Source organism: Haliotis rufescens, unplaced genomic scaffold, assembly GCF_023055435.1.
Source record: "Haliotis rufescens isolate VD_foot unplaced genomic scaffold, xgHalRufe1.0.p SCAF_139, whole genome shotgun sequence".
Classification (NCBI taxonomy): domain Eukaryota; kingdom Metazoa; phylum Mollusca; class Gastropoda; order Lepetellida; family Haliotidae; genus Haliotis; species Haliotis rufescens.
Window position 1 is genome coordinate 457268 of NW_025963823.1, and position 22298 is coordinate 479565.

Consider the following 22298-nt stretch of genomic DNA (forward strand, 5'->3'; position numbering starts at 1 on the left):
CAATGAATTTTAATGATATATAACAAACAATGCACTTGAGTACATCATGTGCACATTAGATCACCCTCAAACTTAGGTCATCAAACTTTTGATACTCAATATCAATGTGATTACAGTGTTCGAAATCAAGTCCAGGGAGCCTTGTCATACAAAACACTAACATTCAAACGTAAAAGATTTTGGGGGTGCCCTGCATTCAAATAAATCAGGGATGGAAATTAACAAAGAACATCTCCTATCCCGAAGTGATCACATTCAGCAATTGCCCCCAAAATGTCTGAAATTCTTAGGATTCGTAGTCCTGATAATGGCTTCGACATTTACCATGCCTCCAACACGGGTACCGCTAACTTCCATCTCCGCAAGACACATGTACCAAGGAAGAAGAGCTCCAACACGGGTACCGCTAACTTCCATCTCCGCAACACACATGTACCAAGGAAGAAGAGCTCCAACACGGGTACCGCTAACTTCCATCTCTGCAAGACACATGTACCAAGGAAGAAGAGCTCCAACACGGGTACCACTAACTTCCATCTCCGCAACACACACGTACCAAGGAAGAAGAGCTCCAACACGGGTACCGCTAACTTCCATCTCCGCAACACACATGTACCAAGGAAGAAGAGCTCCAACACGGGTACCGCTAACTTCCATCTCCGCAACACACATGTACCAAGGAAGAAGAGCTCCAACACGGGTACCGCTAACTTCCATCTCCGCAACACACATGTACCAAGGAAGAAGAGCTCCAACACGGGTACCGCTAACTTCCATCTCCGCAATACACATGTACTAAGGAAGAAGAGCTCCAACACGGGTACCGCTAACTTCCATCTCCGCAACACACATGTACCAAGGAAGAAGAGCTCCAACACAGGTACCGCTAACTTCCATCTCCGCAACACACATGTACCAAGGAAGAAGACCTCCAACACGGGTACCGCTAACTTCCATCTCCGCAACACACATGTACCAAGGAAGAAGAGCTCCAACACGGGTACCGCTAACTTCCATCTCCGCAACACACATGTACCGAGGAAGAAGAGCTCCAACACGGGTACCGCTAACTTCCATCTCCGCAACACACATGTACCAAGGAAGAAGACCTCCAACACGGGTACCGCTAACTTCCATCTCCGCAAGACACATGTACCAAGGAAGAAGACCTCCAACACGGGTACCGCTAACTTCCATCTCCACAACACACATGTACCAAGGAAGAAGACCTCCAACACGGGTACCGCTAACTTCCATCTCCGCAACACACATGTACCAAGGAAGAAGACCTCAAGGGCCGACGGTCCCCTTAATTCCCAACACTGAATAATGATGTGAGTTGTATCTACCTTAAGACCAATGATTGCTATACCTTGAAAGTCTATTGCACGATTAAGTACATGTAAAAACAGTACAAATAAAGCACTTTCTGTTACCACTGGTTACCACATTCTATTGTGACTCATACATGACAATAAAGAGTAAAGTGTTCCAGTGTATCCAAGCACCATTGACCATTTCTCGGGCTACATCTCGTTAAAAGTTACAGATTTTCAACACGCTGGAGTATTGGAGTATTTAGCATCAACTGGTCCAGTTCGTCTGAATGTAGGCTCATATGACAATAGTCATGAGACATTCCTGTGACGTCTGGTATTATGTGATCAGCCACTGAGAAATAGACTCCAGAGTAGTGCACTAGGCATCATATCCAAACTAAGGCATCACAGTTAAAGAACGGATACAGATGCTTAAAGAGCATCTTGTGCAGACCCAGTAAGTTGGACTAAGTCTTTAAGGCCATGTGTAAGTCTAAACTGCTGGGTAAAAGAAAGTACCAGTATACAGCCATGTTTGATAGTGGCTAAATATGAGTGAGCGAGTGAGTGAGTGAGTGAGAGAGTGAGTGAGTGAGTGAGTTGGGTTTAACGCCGCTTTTAACAGTATTCCAGTTATATCACGACGTGTCAGCTTAATGTGGGAGGAAAGCCAAAAGTGATGCAGGTCTCAGACGTTTACCACTTCGGTGAAACCCACGAGCACGGGTATGGTCCTGACAAACCTAGACACATAATCAGGGCGAACCGGGATTCGAACCCACAATCATAGGTTTCTGGCGTGCCCACGGAACACAGTTCTGCACAGCGACTGGGCCCCCCTGCTAAATATGAAACAAACAAGATGGTTATTCGATGATGATGCATTTGATGCAGATATCATAGTTGTGTCCTGGACCTCAGTTTGCAGTGTTTCGGTGACTGTTTCAGCCTAGTGAGGTTTTGATGTCTCTAAATTGTAGGTCAAATCCCATTTTCATGTGTACACTTTCTTTTGCCCAGCAGTTTATTAACTCAAACTTTATAATGAAGATGAATCTGGCAGTTTAGGATGACTGAGTTACAAAGAAATACTGTTTCAAAACTGACACTGACTACATCCAGACTGGAAATGTTTATAAGACCACGATGGAAACTCCCCTTTAAGTAACAGACACTTAAGGAATAACTAGCTATCAGAGGTACGAAGTACTTTCAGAATTAGTTATGGAATGACAGGTAACCAGACATTCTGGAGGAACTACCTTGAGGCTTCAGTCAACATCACAATAATGATGGCAGTGTTCAAAATTAAGAATGAAAGTCAAAAGGTCCTCGTCATAACCCTAATGTTAACAGTTAGATATCTAGGGGTAGGAGTGGAACGATATATCAAACTATCGATATATAGCAATACAATCACAAGATTGAAACATAATCAGGGCTAAACGGGATTCAAACCCACAATCATAGGTTTCCGGCGTGCCCAAGGGACGCAACTCTGCACAGCGAATCGCGGCGCCTTAGACGACTGGGCCACCCGTGCCCCCGTATTGTAATGAAGGCCTGAGAGAAGTGATCTGTCAAAACTTACAGCTGTTGCCAATTGTTTCTCTGATGTTCACACAAGCGGGGTAAAGGGATTGTATATATTCTTTTAGAAGTGATTTTCTGACACATTGCTCAAACATCCTAAGATTTTTTTTTAACTTTACTGGTGTTAAACTTAGAGTGTTTATAAGATTTCTATTTTTTCAAATACAAAGTTATCAAAAACTTAACTATTTTTTCAATTCAAACATATCAATATTGCCAACTTTAAATTCATGTGCAGCCACTTTTTTTCATGTTCCCGTGATTTAGCTCGAAACAAAAACCTTTGAGAGAACAATTCTATATCATTATCAAATTTAAAAAAAAGTTCTTTAGAACATTTTGGATGACAATCAGTCAATGTTCTGTAAAATAAACCAATCTTATAAACTCTATTCAAACAACAGTAAAATTTCCAGCCAGCCGGCATTGCCAACGGACACCATCTTGAGAGGGCAGAATGCCTATTACGTACAACCTAGGTCTGTCTTAAAGCTCCTTGTTGAGAACCCAGTTGGCAAAACAGCAATCTTTAAAACCAAATAAGTTACATTTGTCTTCTAGCAAGGGTGCGGTATTATCCGTAAATTAAGGTTTATTCTTTCCACGATACGTATCACAATATCATTTTATTATGTTTGATATATAGGGTGATTTCTAATAGCGATTATAATCATGTGTTTGTCATGTATTTTTTACTAAATACCTTCGCTGTCCTGCAGCATGCATCAGGTGCCCCAAGATGTCTGTGTATTTATTGACTGAGTAAACATCATGTTGTACCAGCACCTGTTCCATTTATGAACTTTAATTTACACCTTAATGTATCAGAATGCTTCTGAATTCAAAATTTAGAGTTAAACAATATCTTGTGAAACGTATCGCAATACGGCCTTGTGCATAGGAAAATATTGTGATACACTTTTAAACTTCCCATCCCTATCCCATCCCATCCCTATCTTCTAGCATATTTCAAAACTGAACCGCTGAGATCTCCTGATGCACCAGCTATCAGGATGTTACCCTAGATCCCGGTTGCCACTTTCCCTGGATAAATTACAACACACAAATCTCTGTTAAAAAATTCGACCCTTACTATCCAATGACATTATAAGGCAGTGCTTTCAATGCAGAACGGTAAAGGGAAAAGAGGGTATTCCTCATCTTCGAAGCGCAATCATAAGAAACTTAGAGTCCAGTCAATTTCTGTTTTCAAATGGTTGCTGATGTGTTATATGGACAGTGGCCCGCCCATCTAACCTATCAAAGGCCAGATCTATAATCATCCCTGCCCTTGCAATATTAAAATCAGATATTGAAAAAAAAAGCCACACCACAATTCGTATCTACAGTGAAAATACAAATTCAGCAACATTCATCAAGCATTCATAATTAGCCTATTGTGACAGTAACCATGGTAACAAGCAGCAAAACAATTTCAATAATCGATGAGTATTTATCGAGCCTGCTTTGTGCATTAGCAAGAAGCATCAATGACTGAGCTTTGATTGAAGATTATCTGTGATGTATTTTTGTATCTGTGACCTTTTGCTCTCTGACCCCTGTGACCTTTGGTCTTCTGACCTCTGCGACCTAACCACAACCACAGTGAAACTGCTTTGTTGAGTCTTTGACGTCGTCATAGCGACAACCAGCACACACAGTATGGAACCATTTGTCACAGTCATCACACTGGACCTGAAAAGTAAAACATAAACAATAAAAACAGTGAGCTGAAATAATGATATTTTATGCTACTTCAAACAGTATTGAAATTATGTCACAGTGAGTCAGCTTTGTGCAGGAGGAAAGCCTTCAAAGTGTTGTTTGTTTGTTGTTTAACGCTGGATTCAGCAATATTCCAGCTAGATGGCGTCAGTCCGTAAATAATCGAGTCAGGAACAGACAATCTAGTGATTGACATCATGAGCATCGATCCACTCAATTGGGACACAATGACATGTATCAACCAAGTCAGCATGCCTGATCACCTGATCCTGTTAGTCGCCTCTTACGAGAAGCATTGTCGCCTTTAATGGCAAGCATGGGTTGCTGAAGACCTTTCCTACCCCGGATCTTCGCGGGCAGCAAAGTGTAGCAACTCATAGGTGTTTGCTTGAGGTCACGAGTGAGTGAGTGAGTGAGTGAGTGAGTGAGTGAGTGAGTGAATATGGTTTTACGCCCCTTTTAGCAATAATCCAGCAATATCACGGCGGGGGACATCAGAAATATGCTTCACACATTGTACCCAAGGGACCCCCCACCCTTTTGTAAGTGAAAGTATAACCCTGTACTCCCTGTTTTGACAGCCCACTTGGTCCTGAGATACCAAGGAGTGACGGACCACCTACCCATTGCACCCTGCGGTCTCTGGGCTTGCTGCAGTCAGGGGCTGCACAGGTCTCTTCCTCATACCACTCCACGCCATCCTCCAGTTTCTCATCATCTGTCAGTCTCACCCGCGTCCTCTTGGTGCGTGGCGCGAAACGCCTTGCTGGAAAGACAAGGCCGATAAATCTGTAAGCACTGTCAGATCTACATCAAACTGAATGCTGTGGGAATAGAGATAGGAATAACAGTATCAAACCAATGACACATAAAGATGGTTACAGGGATTTTTACTATGATGTACAGGTAAGTGGGGAATAAAGCACTTTATCATCAAAAACTGGCTCCCAAAGGAGATATCCCTTGGGTGAGATCAAGCGATATCTACATTGAATCAGACAATCCAGTGATTGACATCACGAGCATCGATCCACACAATTGGGATACGATGACATGCATCAACCAAGACAGCGAGTCTGACCACCCGATCCCGTTAGCCGCCTCTTACGACAAGCATAGTTGCCTTTATGACAAGCATGGATTGCTGAAGATATGTTCTGCCCCGAATCTACCCGGGTTTAGGGAACACGACAAAATCAGTAAAACAAGAAAATAGACTGGTCTGGTTTATAATCTTTTTGTGATAATCATTCATCAACACTTTCACCATCGTTCACAGGTCATCCATCTCCAGAGAACACATACGGGAAGTAGCCGCTGGTCTCGACCAACAAACCAAGCCATGGCCTGGTTCCTCCTGGAGGGAAACCCTGTCACACCAATCGGCACTCAGATTACATCGCACAAACGGCAATATTTCTAACGCAACATGTGATACAGTGTGGCATCCATCTACTCCCCATGTTGCTTCAAGCAATGGTTGGGTTCGCCCAAAAGTCATGCACGTTCATTGAGCACAATCGACTTGCACTAGTTACCACACAGCAAAGCTGCCGTATGTATTCACGGTGTATGAAGTGAGTGAGTGAGTTTGGTTTTACACCGCTTTTAGCAATATTCCAGCAATATCATGGCGGGGGACACCAGAAATGGGCTTCACACATTGTACCCATGTCAGAAATTGAACCCGGGTCTTCGGCATGACGAGGGAACGCTTAAACCACTAGGCTACCCGACAGCCCCCGGTGTATGAAGGAACATACAGCGTACACAAACTAGTGAAGTATTGACGATGATCAAGTTTGTGCCCGATGCATCCATACCTTTCCTCCTCTTGTTGGGGTTGGAGCCTGGCTGACCGCTGGTCCTGGTGTCTGATGATTTGCCTGAAACAGGAGAACACATTACACCACAGGAACATCACAGGAATATCACAGGAACATCACAGGAATATCACAGGAACATCACAGGAATATCAGTCAGTGAGGCAGACATGTCCCTGATCAAACTGTCCACTCTCCTACAAGAGTTCCATGCGGCCAGCGACATGAGACAATGTCACATCTTACACACTCCATTCAAAATATTGCATATGTTTTCTGTTTACACATATAGATAAAGATGTCATCGAATATTGAATTTTCATTGAGACAATATCCCAAAGCGTGAAAAACAATTTCCATTTTCGTATTTATCCTTTCTATCAATTGGTTGTACGGCTCCATGCACTGGTATCAAAGCCCCACGGAGAGCTAGCTATACGGCCAATTTGATGATTAAAGATATCTTGTTATGCACCTCGGTGTTGCAGTTGCAGTTGCAGTAGCACATCTTTAAAATTGTGAAGCGCACCAAAATGCTTTTTTATTTTTTTAAATTTCAGGATAAGTTTGTGTGTTTACAAATCAAGAGATGTCATGATCATCACGGCGCCGGAGTGCACAGACTGTTATCAATGTTCTGCATGTATTTTGTGAATATGGCAACGTGACCTGTATCAGGCCAGACACCGAAAGCTGGATAAATAGTCAACAAACATGAAAACATAAATGTTCTTCTATTCTTTTTATCAAAACATAATGATCCTATCAACATCACTAGTATTGTAACAAAAACAATTATCTTCAACTTTAAAGTTTACAAACATCAGTCCAGTTTATAGTGAGTGAGTATGGTTTTACGCCGCTTTTAGCAATATTCCAGCAATATCACGACAGGGGACACCAGAATGGGCTTCACACATTGTACCCACGTCGGGAATCAAACCCGGGTCTTCGGTGTGACGAGCGAACGCTTTAACCACTGGGCTACCCGACCGCCCCTGTCCAGCTTATAAAGGAGTTTACTCAATTCTATAATTTAATAAAGTACACTGTCAATATAATAAAGTACACTGTCAACGTCACCTGTAAAAGAGATAACTTTTAAACTAAGCAGACCTTTCGCCAATTCTAAATATAAAATATTCATAACAGGTACTAAATATCATGAATATAGCCTTGGAAAGTGTAGCCTTGCTGGTATGGCCAACTCAAATGAAGGCAGTATTTTGTTCCGATTATGAACATGCTTTAGGACAAGCTCTCTGATTGGTTGTTCAGAGGATCACATAGCCAATTGCACAACATATTGTAAAAAGTCATGGCAGACTCTCTATCCACTGGATCAAGGAGACGGTCACAAACACATTTACCAGTCTCTCTTAATATAAGAATTTTTGTTTTGTAAAAACATCTTAATTTCTATACAGTATGTCATAAAATGATACATCATGTTATTTTAGGGAGGCACAGACATAACGGAGGATAGTATTTGGTTTTACAATATTTGATGTGTTATTGGAACTATAAATGGAAATTGTAAAACAAATAATAAATAAATACAAAAACACACAAAAAAATCCCTATCTATTGTACCTACATACCCTAATTTTAAAACTGCTATTATCAGAACCACAAAATTTCTTCCGTGTGGCCTAAATAGCAAAAGACACGAGTTGACAACCTGGTCTTTGTGCGTACAAAGTTTCATGAAAGAAACAGATGGATGGACAGACAGACAGGCTGCTTACTATATCCCCCCCATATTACATACTAGGGATATAATACACATATATCATGTATATATCACTAACCCTACTCCTGTCAAGTTCCCAGCAATTTTCATTCTCTTTCTGGAGTGTAAATAATAAATGGTAACGACATTGCATTGCAAAGTCTCTGAATTCCCCAAAACACTAAAATATTTTTTGCATGCATAAAACAGTCAACGGAAACATCATATCAGAATAATCAATAATGGAAATGAGGACATGAAATCCTTTGACATTTTACAACAGAGACAGGACTGAACAGAAAGCTTCACAAATGCATATTTTCGCTCACTTCAATAATCTCAAATAACTGTTTTAAATACAATAACCCCATATTGTTAAACATGTGATGATATAAATCCTCGCATTCAACTTTGATCTTTGAAATAAGCAGTGCAAAACTGGATTTGAACACACAATTATGCCTGAGGTGAGGTGAGGTGAAATTGGGTTTAATGTCGCGTCCAAGATTATTGCACTTACATAGCGATGTGCATGTACGTGTGTGTGTTTGTGTGGTTGCTTGTACTAGTCTGGACTGATGCTGATTTATAGTGCTAGCTCACTGAGATACCATGCCGCAGTTTACCATGAATACCCCACTCAGACACAGTATACTGACTCCAAGCCGACCAGTCCTTGTTTTAGCCCCTAAATGCCGAGCACCAGACAGGGTAACAACAAGTATCATCTTTTAACGTCTTTTGGTATGATGCGGTCGGGGATCGAACCCCGGACCTTCCGCTCTCCGGGCAGATGCTCTACCATTAGACCCAATTATGCCTGAGGGACATGGCCTAAGATGACTGGCCCCCACTCACACGTACTTTTGTAAGGGCATACCCACGACAGACCTCAGAAACCTATATTCAGCCCTAAATCTGTGTGTACTATGTGGATTAACACAGCACTCTGCAATAAAACAGATCGGATGAGAGACATTGTTTGTTTTTTGTTTAACGCCACATTCAGGTGGAGTCAGCAATATTCAGGCTATGTGACGGCAGTCTGCAAATAGTCGAGTCTGGAACAGACAATCCAGTGATTGACATCATGAGCATCGATCCACGCAATTGGGATACGATAACATGCCTCATCCGTCCAATCCCATAAGTCGCCCCTTATGACAAGAATAGTTGCCTGTTACGGCAAGCATGGGTTGCTGAAGACCTATTCTACCCCGGATCTTCACGGGTCTGTAAATAATCGACTCAGGACCAGGCAATCAATGATTGATACGAGCGATGACCCACAATGCCGGTGGATGATGACGTGTTTTTATTGTTTGTTTGTTTGTTGTTTAACGAGGCACTCAGCAATATTCCAGCTATATGACGGCAGTCTGTAAATAATCAAGTCTGGACCAGACAGTCCAGTAAGTAATATCATAAGCATCGATCCACGCCATTGGGATACGATGACATGCATCAACCAAGTCACTGAGCCCGATCACTGCCTCTTGCAGACAGCATATATCATTATTCCAGCTACCCGGTATATGACAGTGGCCTGTAAATAATAGAGTCTGGACCAGACAATCCTGTGATTGTGATATTGTGACCAACAAGCCATGCCATGAGTCAATCCATTTGGTTGCCTCTTATAGTCTGGAAGGTAATTTAAGGTACAGATGTTTACTACAATATCTGGCCCTGTGACGCAGGGGTAGCATTATGCAGATGGCTGTTACAATGAATGCTGGTTCCACCCGTGACGAACAAGTCTGGTTGTTGATGAAATATAGTGATAGCTAAATAGACAGATTTTTTATTCATGCACCGATTATCTTTAAATGTAATATCCAGTTATGGATGACTGTTTAATAATCTCATACCAACTTTGACTGAAATAGGTCCATTAGTTTTTCAGATATTGTAGTAAACATCGGTACCTTAAATTACCTTCCAGACTTATACAATCAGCATAAGTTGCTGGGGACCTGGTCAAGCCTATATCAGTGTATATGACATGGCCAATATTAAGGAAGAGGATTTCTTCTTCAGTTTTATTTGATTGCATTGAGTGTGATCCTAAAATACCTCTGACAGTAATTAAGCAAATCTGAACTCTTTAATAAAATTATTCTGTGTGTTAAATGAAACATTGCATGCAAAACAGTTAACAAGGGTAAGGTCAACACAGTTAACAAGGGTAAGGTCATCAAAGTTAACATGGTCAAGGTCATCAAAGTTAACATGGTCAAGGTCAACAAAGTTAACATGCTAAGGTCAACAAAATTACCAGGGTCAAGGTCAACAAAGTTAACAGGGTCAAGGTCAACAAAGTTAACAAGGTCAAGGTCAACAAAGTTAACAGGGTCAAGGTCAACAAAGTTAACAGGGTCAAGGTCAACAAAGTTACCAAGGTCAAGTACCGGTCTTATTATCGTCTGCACTGAGTGACCCCAACAAACTGGACACTTGCACATGGAGAAACTGGAGACATCGCTCTCCTTCAAGGAACAGAAATGTTATGACAAACAGCAAGGGAGAAAATTATGGATGCTTTCAGCAACACCATGACAGGGAATTATTTCCTTATAACTATGTGGGAATCAAACCCTGATCTTCCATGATGTCAAGCAAACACCTCACCATAATTAGTCCTGTTTTAATTAATCGATTAAGTTGCTAAGCTTACATGTCAAGCAAACATGAAGCAGGGAGTTGACATTTTTAAATCAAAATAAACATGTGATGGTGTTTTCATGCGTACATGTACACAGATATGCAGGTTATCATTCTTATGTGGAGTTCTGCACCTGGCAAAATCTAATCTCGCCACTTGACAATACACTTCGTCAGATCCAAAGATGAGATCAACATTTGACGAGAAAGACAAATATCCTACATACCGTACTCGACGTAATAAGCGCCCAGGGTGCTCCCAAAATTAGAAATAGCGGGCTCTTACTGGAATATTATTCTGGTGAAAAAAAACCAGTTGAACATGTTGAAAGATCGTAAATTTTGTGCTTTATGCTGACAGCGTTAAATATTTATATACGACAGATATATTTTTCCAGAATTTAATTGCACATAATTAGGGGTGCATATAACACAGAAGTGCGTATTATAATACGCGAATAAATAAGTCTTGTGTACATTGATGAATCAAGGGGGTGCTAATTATAGGATTGTTCCCTGGCCAATATACATGATATATTAGCAAATATGGCCATGGGCACTTTTTTGAACGGGACGCTGATTACGTCTAATACGTATCTTCAGGAGTCTTGAAGATTTCAGGGTAACAAGGCTTCCCTGTATTAACTATGGTGGTGTGTTCCTAGGCCAAAAGAAAAAATGTTTCCCTCCTCCTCTCTCCCCCTCCCCCATCACCCCATATCCTGGTGTTGTCCATGTCAAATTCCACTGGTGTACATATGTCGCACTTCACTCAGAGAGTGAGTGAGTTGGGTTTTACGCCGCTTTTAACAGTATTCCAGTTATATCACGGCGTGTCAGCTTAATGTGGGAGGAAAACCCCAAGTGATGCAGGTCTCAGATGTTTACCACTTCGGTGAAACGCACGAGCACGGGTATGGTGCTGACAAACCTAGAAACATAATCGGGGCGAACCGGGATTCGAACCCACAATCATAGGTTTCTGGCGTGCCCAAGGGACGCAACTCTGCACAGCGAATTGCGGCGCCTTAGACGACTGGGCCACCCGTGCCCCCCCTTCACTCAGAGATGTCAAGTGAGGTGAGGTGAGGTGGGGTTAAATGTCGCATCCAAGATCATTGCACTTTTATAGCGACGTACACGACACGTGTGTGCGTGCGTCTGCTTGTACTACCCTGAACTGATGCCGATTTATAGTGCTATCCAGCGGTAGAAACTAACATTTTTGGTCCACTTGTCTTTATAATGATAATATATAGCAAAACCCTTAAAAATGGCAAATTTCTACTTGTCCTTATGATACCTTAACTATTAGACAGTTCGACTAGTGCCAATTTCTAACTCTGCTATCTCACCAAGATACCATGCCACACCTTAACATGAATATCCCACTCAGACACAGCATACTGACTCCTACCGGCCCTTTAATGCCGAACAGGTACCATCTTTTAACGTCTTTTGGTTTGACACGGCCGGGGATTAAACCCTCATTGAACATGGGGGTTTATTACAGCAAATATGGTACCTGCATGACTTGGATGAGCTGAAATAGGAAGCACACACATATTGAGGGAGCGGTCATACTTACTATCACTGTCCTCACTGAACATAGAGTTGGTTTCACCGTCGTGGTCCTTCCTGCAATGGAAGAGAGGTGCCTGGTCAAATTTAATTATGGACATCCAAAATATCCCCTTACACTTGCCCTGGATTCCTAGGGACTGATCATATGGCTCCAGTGAGTACCATATACACGATATAACTTGTCAATTAATCATCAAATGACCATGATATTTGTTTGAAATTGAGAGGGTCCATGGGTCCATGAGGACTGTTCCAATAGTATTTGAATCGGGGGACCCCTAAATCTTCATCTTTTAGCATGAGCGAGCGAGTTGGGTTTAATGTCACTTGGAACAATATTTTCACTTATATCACAAGGTGTCAACTTGATGTGGGAGTAATGCCCAATGTGAGTGAGTAAGTGAGTTGGGTTTAATGTCACTTGGAACAATATTTCACTTATATCACAAGGTGTCAACTTGATGTGGGAGTAATGCCCAATGTGAGTGAGTAAGTGAGTTGGGTTTAATGTCACTTGGAACAATATTTCACTTATATCACAAGGTGTCAACTTGATGTGGGAGTAATGCCCAATGTGAGTGAGTAAGTGAGTTGGGTTTAATGTCACTTGGAACAATATTTCACTTATATCACAAGGTGTCAACTTGATGTGGGAGTAATGCCCAATGTGAGTGAGTAAGCGAGTTGGGTTTAATGTCACTTGGAACAATATTTCACTTATATCACAAGGTGTCAACTTGATGTGGGAGTAATGCCCAATGTGAGTGAGTAAGCGAGTTGGGTTTAATGTCACTTGGAACAATATTTCACTTATATCACAAGGTGTTAACTTGATGTGGGAGTAATGCCCAATGTGAGTGAGTAAGTGAGTTGGGTTTAATGTCACTTGGAACAATATTTCACTTATATCACAAGGTGTCAGCTTGATGTGGGAGTAATGCCCAATGTGAGTGAGTAAGTGAGTTGGGTTTAATGTCACTTGGAACAATATTTCACTTATATCACAAGGTGTCAACTTGATGTGGGAGTAATGCCCAATGTGAGTGAGTAAGTGAGTTGGGTTTAATGTCGCATGGAACAATATTTCACTTATATCACAAGGTGTCAGCTTGATGTGGGAGTAATGCCCAATGTGAGTGAGTAAGTGAGTTGGGTTTAATGTCACTTGGAACAATATTTCACTTATATCACAATGTGTCAGCTTGATGTGGGAGTAATGCCCAATGTGAGTGAGTAAGTGAGTTGGGTTTAATGTCACTTGGAACAATATTTCACTTATATCACAAGGTGTCAGCTTGATGTGGGAGTAATGCCCAATGTGAGTGAATAAGTGAGTTTTGGGCAATATTCCAGCAATATCACGGCGGGGGACACCAGAAATGGGCTTGTACCCATATCAGGAATCAAACTCGGGTCTTCGGCGAGACCTGTATACATGGTATACAGATACCTGTATTACAATATATTGCAAAACGAGTATGTTGCCAATGCACAATGGTGACATAACACCCTGGACTAGAGAGGATGATCCGTTGGGTGTCATAGCTACTTACCTGAAGTTAGAGTTCTGTACAGCATCAGTGAAAAACGATTGTCCAAAGGCAAGAGTCTCATTGTTTGTGAGGGTGTCACATGACCCATCTTGTTGGTGAATGACTGGATTATGAGATTGGTCGTAGGACTCGCCCATGGGACTAGGTGCGGAGCTATCTTTCATGGCGTCATCGTTACTGTCGGACATAATACTCCAGATATTCCGACCCCCCTTGCCATCCCCATCACACTCATCGTAACTACTGGAACTCTTAGCACTGTTCGGTCGGGAATTGCACTTCCGTTTTGTATTCGCTGGCCCTTTCATTTCACTCATTTCCAAACTTGCATCGCCCTGTTTACAAGGCGACACATCCTCAGTTCTTGCGACAGGCACGTCTGAGCCATTTTCATCTTCACTTTTGTTAAAGTCACAGTGGTCACTTAAATTTGATTTGGTTTGGAATGTCTCGCGTTCCCCTTGAACGTCTTTGACAAAAGCCTTAGGACTGTCCACCTCTTCATCTTGACTAGATGCTTCTCCTGAATTCCCATTGGTTAACACAGGACTTTTGCATTGATTTGATTGGTCGACTTCACTTACGTTACCACAGTTACCCTCAGAACATTCAGTGTGACTTTCGGCTGAATCTGCTGCTCCAAGAATCTCCACTTCTTCCATGAAATCTGGCACTTCGGGTGTTGACGCACTTTTCTGCACATGACACACTTTGGGGATTGGACAATCAGTACTTACATTTTTCAATCTACCACTTTCTAAATCGTTTTCTTCCCCTCTTGTGACAGGTATGGTTGGGCTGGCTGGCAGTGTGTGTTCCTGAATGGTGGGAGATCTACACGTTCGTAAAGCACCCTGTTTGTCCAACGTGTCACAACACTCGCTGCGGTCGTACTCCGGCGAGGAGGGCAGTTTGCGGGTGCCACAACACGTCCTGGTTTGGTGGTACTCCACACTGTCCAGGCCCTGGTGCTTGGGCAGCTCATGGCGCTTCTGGAACTTCTCAAACTACAAACAGGTCAAGATCAGGTGAGTGAGTGAGTGAGTTGGCTTTAACGCCGCTTTTAACAGTATTCCAGTTATATCGTGGCGTGTTAGCTTAATGTGGGAGGAAAGCCCGAAGTGATGCAGGTCTCAGACGTTTACCACTTCGGTGAAACCCACGAGCACGGGTATGGTGCTGACAAACCTAGAAACATAATCGGGCGAACCGGGATTCGAACCCACAATCATAGGTTTCTGGCATGCCCAAGGGACGCAACTCTGCACAGCAAATCGCGGCGCCTTAGACGACTGGGCAACCCGTGCCCCCCAAGATCGGGTGAGAGTGTGTGAGTATGGTTTTACGCCGCTTTTAGCAATATTCCAGCAATTTCACGGCAGGGGACACAAGAAATGGGCTTCACACATTGTACCCATGTTGGGATTTGATCCCGGGTCTTCGGCGTGACGATCGAACGCTCTAACCACTAGGCTACCCGACTGCCCCAGATCGGGTGTGAGACATTGTTTGAATGTTGTTTAACGCCACACTCAGACGAAGTTAGCAATATTCCAGCTAATATGGTGGTGGTCGGTAAATAATCAAATCTGGACCAGACAATCCGGTGATTGACATCATAAGCACTGCGATATGATGACATGCATCAACCAAGTCAGCGAGTCCTGTTAGTCGCCTCTTCCATCAAGCAAGGATGGATGAATGTAACATCTACAAATAGGTCAAGGTTGGATGAGAGACAAGGATGGATGAATGTAACATGTCTACAAATAGGTCACAGTTGGATGAGAGACAAGGATGAATGAATGTAACATCTACAAATAGGTCAAGGTTGGATGAGAGACAAGGATGGATGAATGTAACATGTCTACAAATAGGTCACAGTTGGATGAGAGACAAGGATGGATGAATGTCACATCTACAAATAGGTCAAGGTTGGATGAGAGACAAGGATGGATGAATGTAACATCTACAAATAGGTCAAGGTTGGATGAGAGACAAGGATGGATGAATGTAACATATCTACAAATAGGTCAAGGTTTGATGAGAGACAAGGATGGATGAATGTAACATCTACAAATAGGTCAACGTTGGATGAGAGACAAGGATGGATGAATGTAACATCTACAAAATAGGTCAAGGTTGGATGAGAGACAAGGATGGATGAATGTAACATCTACAAATAGGTCAAGGTTGGATGAGAAACAAGGAAGAATGAATGATGACATGGACCCCGTAACTTTCAGGATTAATTATAACACTACAATGATGACATATTACAAGTTATAGCGTCAAAACCTATAAAATACTGGTCTCGTTCTCAGACAATTATAAGTAACCTTTAGGAAAGCTATGAATCAATCATAACATCATAAAACAGGAAATTTTAAAGATCTTAATCATGTGCTGTCAACCTTCAACTGAATACTGGTGTCAGATCTCTGATCGGCTGACATAAAATAAGCATTATTCTGTATCTATACTTCTGGTTTTAACTATCTGTACATTAGAGTGAGTGAGTCAGGTTTAACACCGCTTTTAGCAATATCCCAGCAATATCACGGCGAGGGACACCAGAAATGGGCTTCACACATTGTACCCATGTCAGGAATTGAACCCAGGCCCTTGGCATGATGAGTGAGTGAGTGAGTATTGTTTTACGCCGCTTTTAGCAATATTCCAGCAATATCACGGCAGGTGACACCAGAAATGGGCTTCACACATTGTACCTATGTCGGGAATTGAACCCAGGCCCTTGGCATGATGAGTGAGTGAGTGAGTATGGTTTTACGCCGCTTTTAGCAATATTCCATTAATATCACGGCGGGGGACACCAGAAATGGGCTTCACACATTATACCCATGTCGGGAATCGAACCCGGTCTTCGGCGTGACGAGCGAACGCTTTAACCACTAGGCTACCCGACCGCCCCCTTGGCATGATGAGCGAACGCTTTAACCACCAGGCTACCCCACCGCCCCCTTGGTATGACAAGCGAACGCTTTAACCACTAGGCTACCCGACCGCCCCCTTGGCATGACAAGCGAACGCTTTAACCACCAGGCTACCCCACCGCCCCCCTCTTTATATCAGGAGATAGGTCGTGGTCAACATTTCAGTTTTACAGCAAGAAGTCCACTGTTCTCATGGTTAAGTTAACCATATTTTCTTGAGTATAGTGCGCAGCCAAGAATAATGCGCATCCCCCTCTAGCGGATTCAGTAGTTTGGAGAAAAAAAATTCAAATATTATGCGCAGAAAAAATTATACTGCACCCCTTCAGCGAATTCCGGTAAACGAACGGGTGATGAGAAACTTGGTAAGTACAAATTTGAAATTAGAGATAAACAAGTATTTGTCACAGAAGTGACGAAATATCCCCGGCCTGTATATACACCATAGTTCCAAATATTAAGACAATCCTGCGATTAGTTCTTGAGATATCGCGGCAACACCGTTTTCCAACTCCAAAAGCAGATTTACCTGCTGTGACCTTGAAAATGGGCTCAAGGTCACCAAAACAGACTGGTGTCTGCGGAGTCTGTATATACACCATAGTTCCAAATATGAAAACAATCCAGTGTTTAGTTCTTGAGATATCGCGGCAACTCTGTTTTCAAACTCCAAAAGCAGATTTGCCTGCTGTGACCTTGAAAATGGGGTCAAGGTCACCAAAACAGACTGGTGTCTGCGGTGTCTGTATATACACCATAGTTCCAAACATGAAGACAATCCTGCGATTAGTTCTTGAGATATCGCGGCAACACCGTTTTCCAACTCCAAAAGCAGATTTACCTGCTGTGACCTTAAAAATGGGCTCAAGGTCACCAAAACCGACTGGTGTCTGCGGAGTCCATATATACACCCTAGTACCAAATAGGAAGACAATCCAGAGATTAGTTCTTGAGATATCGCGGCAACACCGTTTTCCAACTCCAAAAGCAGATATGCCTGCTGTGAACTTGAAAATGGGGTCAAGGTCACCAAAACCGACTGGTGTCTGCGGAGTCTGTATATACACCATAGTTCCAAATATGAAGACAATCCAGTGTTTAGTTCTTGAGATATCGCGGCAACAAACAGGTGGGACGTACGGACGGACGGACGTACGGACGGACGTACGGACGTACGGACGGTCGTGAATACTATATCCCCCGCTTCGCGCTTTCGCGCGGCAGGGGATAAAAAATCACCAGACATGTTGATTTACCGTTTAAATTGTATTTTTTGTTCTGCTAGGCATTGTTTTACGTCAAGGGATTAAGATTACCTTGTGTATTTTCTCGTAAACTAAGCCGGAAACAACAATCAGCTGTACACACGGTTTCTTGGAATCTACCGGTGATCCGGTCAAGATACACCCAATGATATAACTTTACAGGATGCAGGTTTTTTTTAAAAAAGAGTGTGCACTATACTCAAGAAAATATGGTATATGTTGCTGTTGTCCGCAAAAATAACGTGAGGCGAGGTAAGGTGAGCCGAGGTGAGCCAAGGTGAGGTGAGGTGAGCCGAAGTGAGGTAAGGTGAGGTGAGCCAAGGTGAGCCGAGGTGAGGTGGGCCAAGGTGAGCCAAGGTGAGGTGAACCAAAGTGAGGTAAAGTGAGGTGAGGTGAAAGGGGTCATGTTCAAGATAATGCACTCAGGACAGACACATTTAGTTTCATGTTTTGAACAGAGAGTGTGAGTATAGTTTTACGCCACTTTCAGCAATAATCCAGCAATATCACAGCGAGGAACACAAGAAATGGGCTTCACACATTGTACCCTTGTCAGGAACTGAACCCAGGTCTCTGGCGTGACGAGTGAACACTTTAACCACTAGGCTATCCGACTGACCTATTGACCTCCAGACAGGGCAAGCATACCCTAAACCAGGGCAATATTTTAGCATCTCCTTTTAAAATTTATAAAGTTTAATGTTTTCAGGTACCATCACCATTGCTGTAACTAAACTTTATATATGACCCGTGAAGATTCCGGGGTAGAATAGGTCTTCAGCAACCCATGCTTGCCATAAAAGGTGACTTTGCTTGTCGTAAAAGGCGGTTAACGGGATCGGGTGGTCAGGCTAGCTGACTTGGTTGATGCATGTCATCGATCCCAATGGCGGGGATCGATGCTCATGATGTCAATCACTGAATTGTCTGCTCCAGACTCGATTATATACAGACTGCCGTCATGTAGCTGGAATATTGCTGAGTGCGGCGTTAAACAACAAACCAACCAACCAACTAAACTTTATGCACCCCTCATGGTATTACTGTACGATAAACAATGACCTCAAGTTGTTTTTTTATCGTATTTAACATATTAACATTATTTACAACCTCCCTAAGGGTGTTAATAAAATGGACAGGCTTTAAAAATATTAACCCCTATTGATATAATGATGACTCCCTGAATACAATCCCAAATCAGAAAGGTTGGACAAGTCCATTTTATGAAACTGGGGGTTGTGTCATTTCCTGAATATTCTAACAAATCACACATAAATTTTTCTCCTATTACATAGAGCTGTATCTCACCCACTTGTGGATGCGATCGTTCGGCCATTGTGTTTTTCTGCATTGCACAGCCCAGCTATATCTAAGGGACCAATTACTACTCTCTAAAAAATAATGTCATCCAATTTATGACGTCCTCAAGTCGCAGGTGTGTGCTCGAATCTCCATACATGATGTAATAAAAGAACAATGTTATTATCGTGAAACACACCAAGCCTCCTTCTTCATTGTCCTTTGTGATTTATCGCGTAGCTATTTTATATCTTCTGATACACTAGAATGTTCTACTCACAATAAACTGGAACTCGGAGTGAAGCTGGCGAGAGTACTGGCCCGGCTCGATCTTGTAACCATTTGTGTGTCCGAAAGTGATCTTGTCACCCTCGGTAAGAATACTTGATCCCTTGATCTGTGAAACAGAAACATGGAAAACCAACTGTTTTACGACTGATTGAACACCATCTGTTTCAGGTCCTGCCTTTAATGGTTTGACATGCCAGACATCCTGACGCCATTGTGTGAGTGTGAGTTGGGTTTAACACCGCTTTTAACAGTATTCCAGTTACATCTCTGCGTATCAGCTTAATGTGGGAGGAAAGCCCGAAGTGATGCAGGTCTCAGACGTTTACAACTTCGGTGAAACCCACGAGCACAGGCATGGTGCTGACAAACCTAGAAACATAATCGGGGCGAACTGGGATTCGAACCAACAATCATAGGTTTCTGGCGTGCCCAAGGGACGCAACTCTGCACAGCGAATCGTGGTGCCTTAGACGACTGGGCCACCCATGCCCCCCTTGACATCATTGACGAGTGAGTACGGTTTTACGATGCCGTCACCCATATTGCTGGTAGAGAAAAGGTCATCATCAACCCTTGCTTGCCGTAAAAGGCGACTATGCTTGTCATAAGAGGCGACCAACGGGATTGGGTGGTCAGGCTCGCTGACTTGGTGGGCGCATGTCATCGTGTCCCAATTGCGTAGATCGATGCTCATGATGTCAATCACCGGATTGTCTGGTCTAGGCTTGATTATTTAGACAGCCGTCATATAGCTGGCATATTGGTGACTGCGGCGTTAAACAACTACAGAGCTCCAGATAAGCTGCGTATCTGCATAAAATACGCATCAGAAATGCAGAAATACGCAGTAAAATAAAATCCAAGCGTATCAAATAGGCAATGATCATTTCAGATATGCTACAAAAATAAAACTTGTGCGTATCATCAAAATATTGTGAAGTAACCCTGCATATTCGTTTAGCAAATCAGCAACTTATTTTGAAATTATAAACGGGCATTCCGTCAACCTTGCCAAACTCCATGATGACAGTTACACCACGATCATTTGCCATCACACTTTCTTGTGGAAGTATCATGGTATTTTTGAGTCCTATAAAGCTCTCGAACCCACACGACACCTGTTTGCAGGGACTAAATGAATAGTGTTTTTAAATATTTAACTTAAATACCCACATGTGTAAAAACTAGTGGGTAACAGAAATTTGAATACCCAGATAGAATTACTGATACCCAATGATCTTAAAATGCATGGGTAAAATACCCACAACACCAAAAGCTTATCTGGAGCTCTGCAACTAACAAGCAAGCAAACACCGACAACATATAGCAGTACCACCCAAAATGTTAGAAATTCTACCATGTCTACAAGATTATGTAGATACCTTAAACATTAGCTTAACGGGAACGGGCTAGTGCTAATTTCCGTTAGGGCTGCAACGACACAGGAAGGTCATGCTACGATACGCATCTCGATATTCTGATCACGATACGATACGTACCTCGATACGCAGTGATATAAAAACAAGACTTAAAGCATGTCAAGATTGAACCTTTCATGATTTTGGAACAGTCAGCATTATTTTATAATAACAAGACTACTGAAGATGTTAAGCTTCAAAGTGGAACTTTCTCTAACTTTCCTTCAAAACAATTCAAAGTTCAAACACCAGAAAATAATTATTGTATTTCACCAGTGATACAACTTTAAAGAATTTGTATGCAATGGTCCAAGAAATTGTAACTGAAATTATTGTTTTATCAGGAATAATATATTCCAATATCTTGTTATTTTAGTTGCAGCTTTTACAAAATATATTTAATATAATTATAACCCTAAGCTAGGCAGCTGATTGCTATTGCCAGTTATTATTTTTCACATGGAACCAGTTTGACAAGTCACCATCAAGGTTCCCGCGCACGTGATCGCGAGAACTACGTGTTGACATAGAATCGTCAAACTATAACAAATATGAATTTTAACGAGTCAAAGTATGGCATTTATGATATATGTATCCATTCTCTGTCAACTAAAGTTTGTTTCAAGGAGTCAATAGTGGTAATCCGACCATGGTTGCTGTTAATAACGGTGAGCAGTGCCATCTTCCTAATTGAAACAATATTAAAAGGTATTTTTTAATAAAATTAATGAAATAAGTTACAAACATAAGTCCAGATATACAAAGAACACTTTTTATAGCCAGACTGTGTAATTTCATGATTAATTTGCGTACTTCAGTATGGATTTGTTGACATGGTATACCCAACACAATGAGCACAACTTATTGACAGCCAAAGAAAGAAAAATAAACCATAATTACTATGCACATGTAAATGTTAATGCCCTGATATCATAGAAATAAAATACAAAATGAATTTCATGTAAATTTTTAAGTAAGGTAGATCTATGTGATTTTTCGTGGGAGGGAGACGTGGTTATGTGACATTGGCAGGCCTTTACAGCAGCAATGGAATAAAGACAAAGAACTTGGTCAATGA

At 42.1% G+C, this 22298-nt stretch overlaps 2 protein-coding genes across 2 annotated transcripts; one reads left to right on the plus strand and one right to left on the minus strand.

Annotated features, from left to right (window-relative positions):
• Nucleotides 1-273: 273 nt before the first annotated feature.
• LOC125379128 (uncharacterized PPE family protein PPE62-like) lies at nucleotides 274-1326 on the plus strand. The gene has a single exon (XM_048395053.1). It carries the CDS (start codon nucleotides 274-276, stop codon nucleotides 1324-1326), a length of 1053 nt encoding a protein of 350 aa, XP_048251010.1.
• A 1845-nt stretch (nucleotides 1327-3171) lies between these two features.
• Nucleotides 3172-19908, minus strand: LOC125379129 (the record flags this gene model as incomplete). Its single annotated transcript, XM_048395054.1, has 7 exons — nucleotides 3172-4607; nucleotides 5261-5403; nucleotides 6461-6523; nucleotides 10604-10681; nucleotides 12445-12494; nucleotides 13994-15000; nucleotides 19792-19908. Coding segments are annotated over 7 exons (1563 nt in total), but the record flags the coding sequence as incomplete, so codon positions are not given.
• Nucleotides 19909-22298: the final 2390 nt, after the last annotated feature.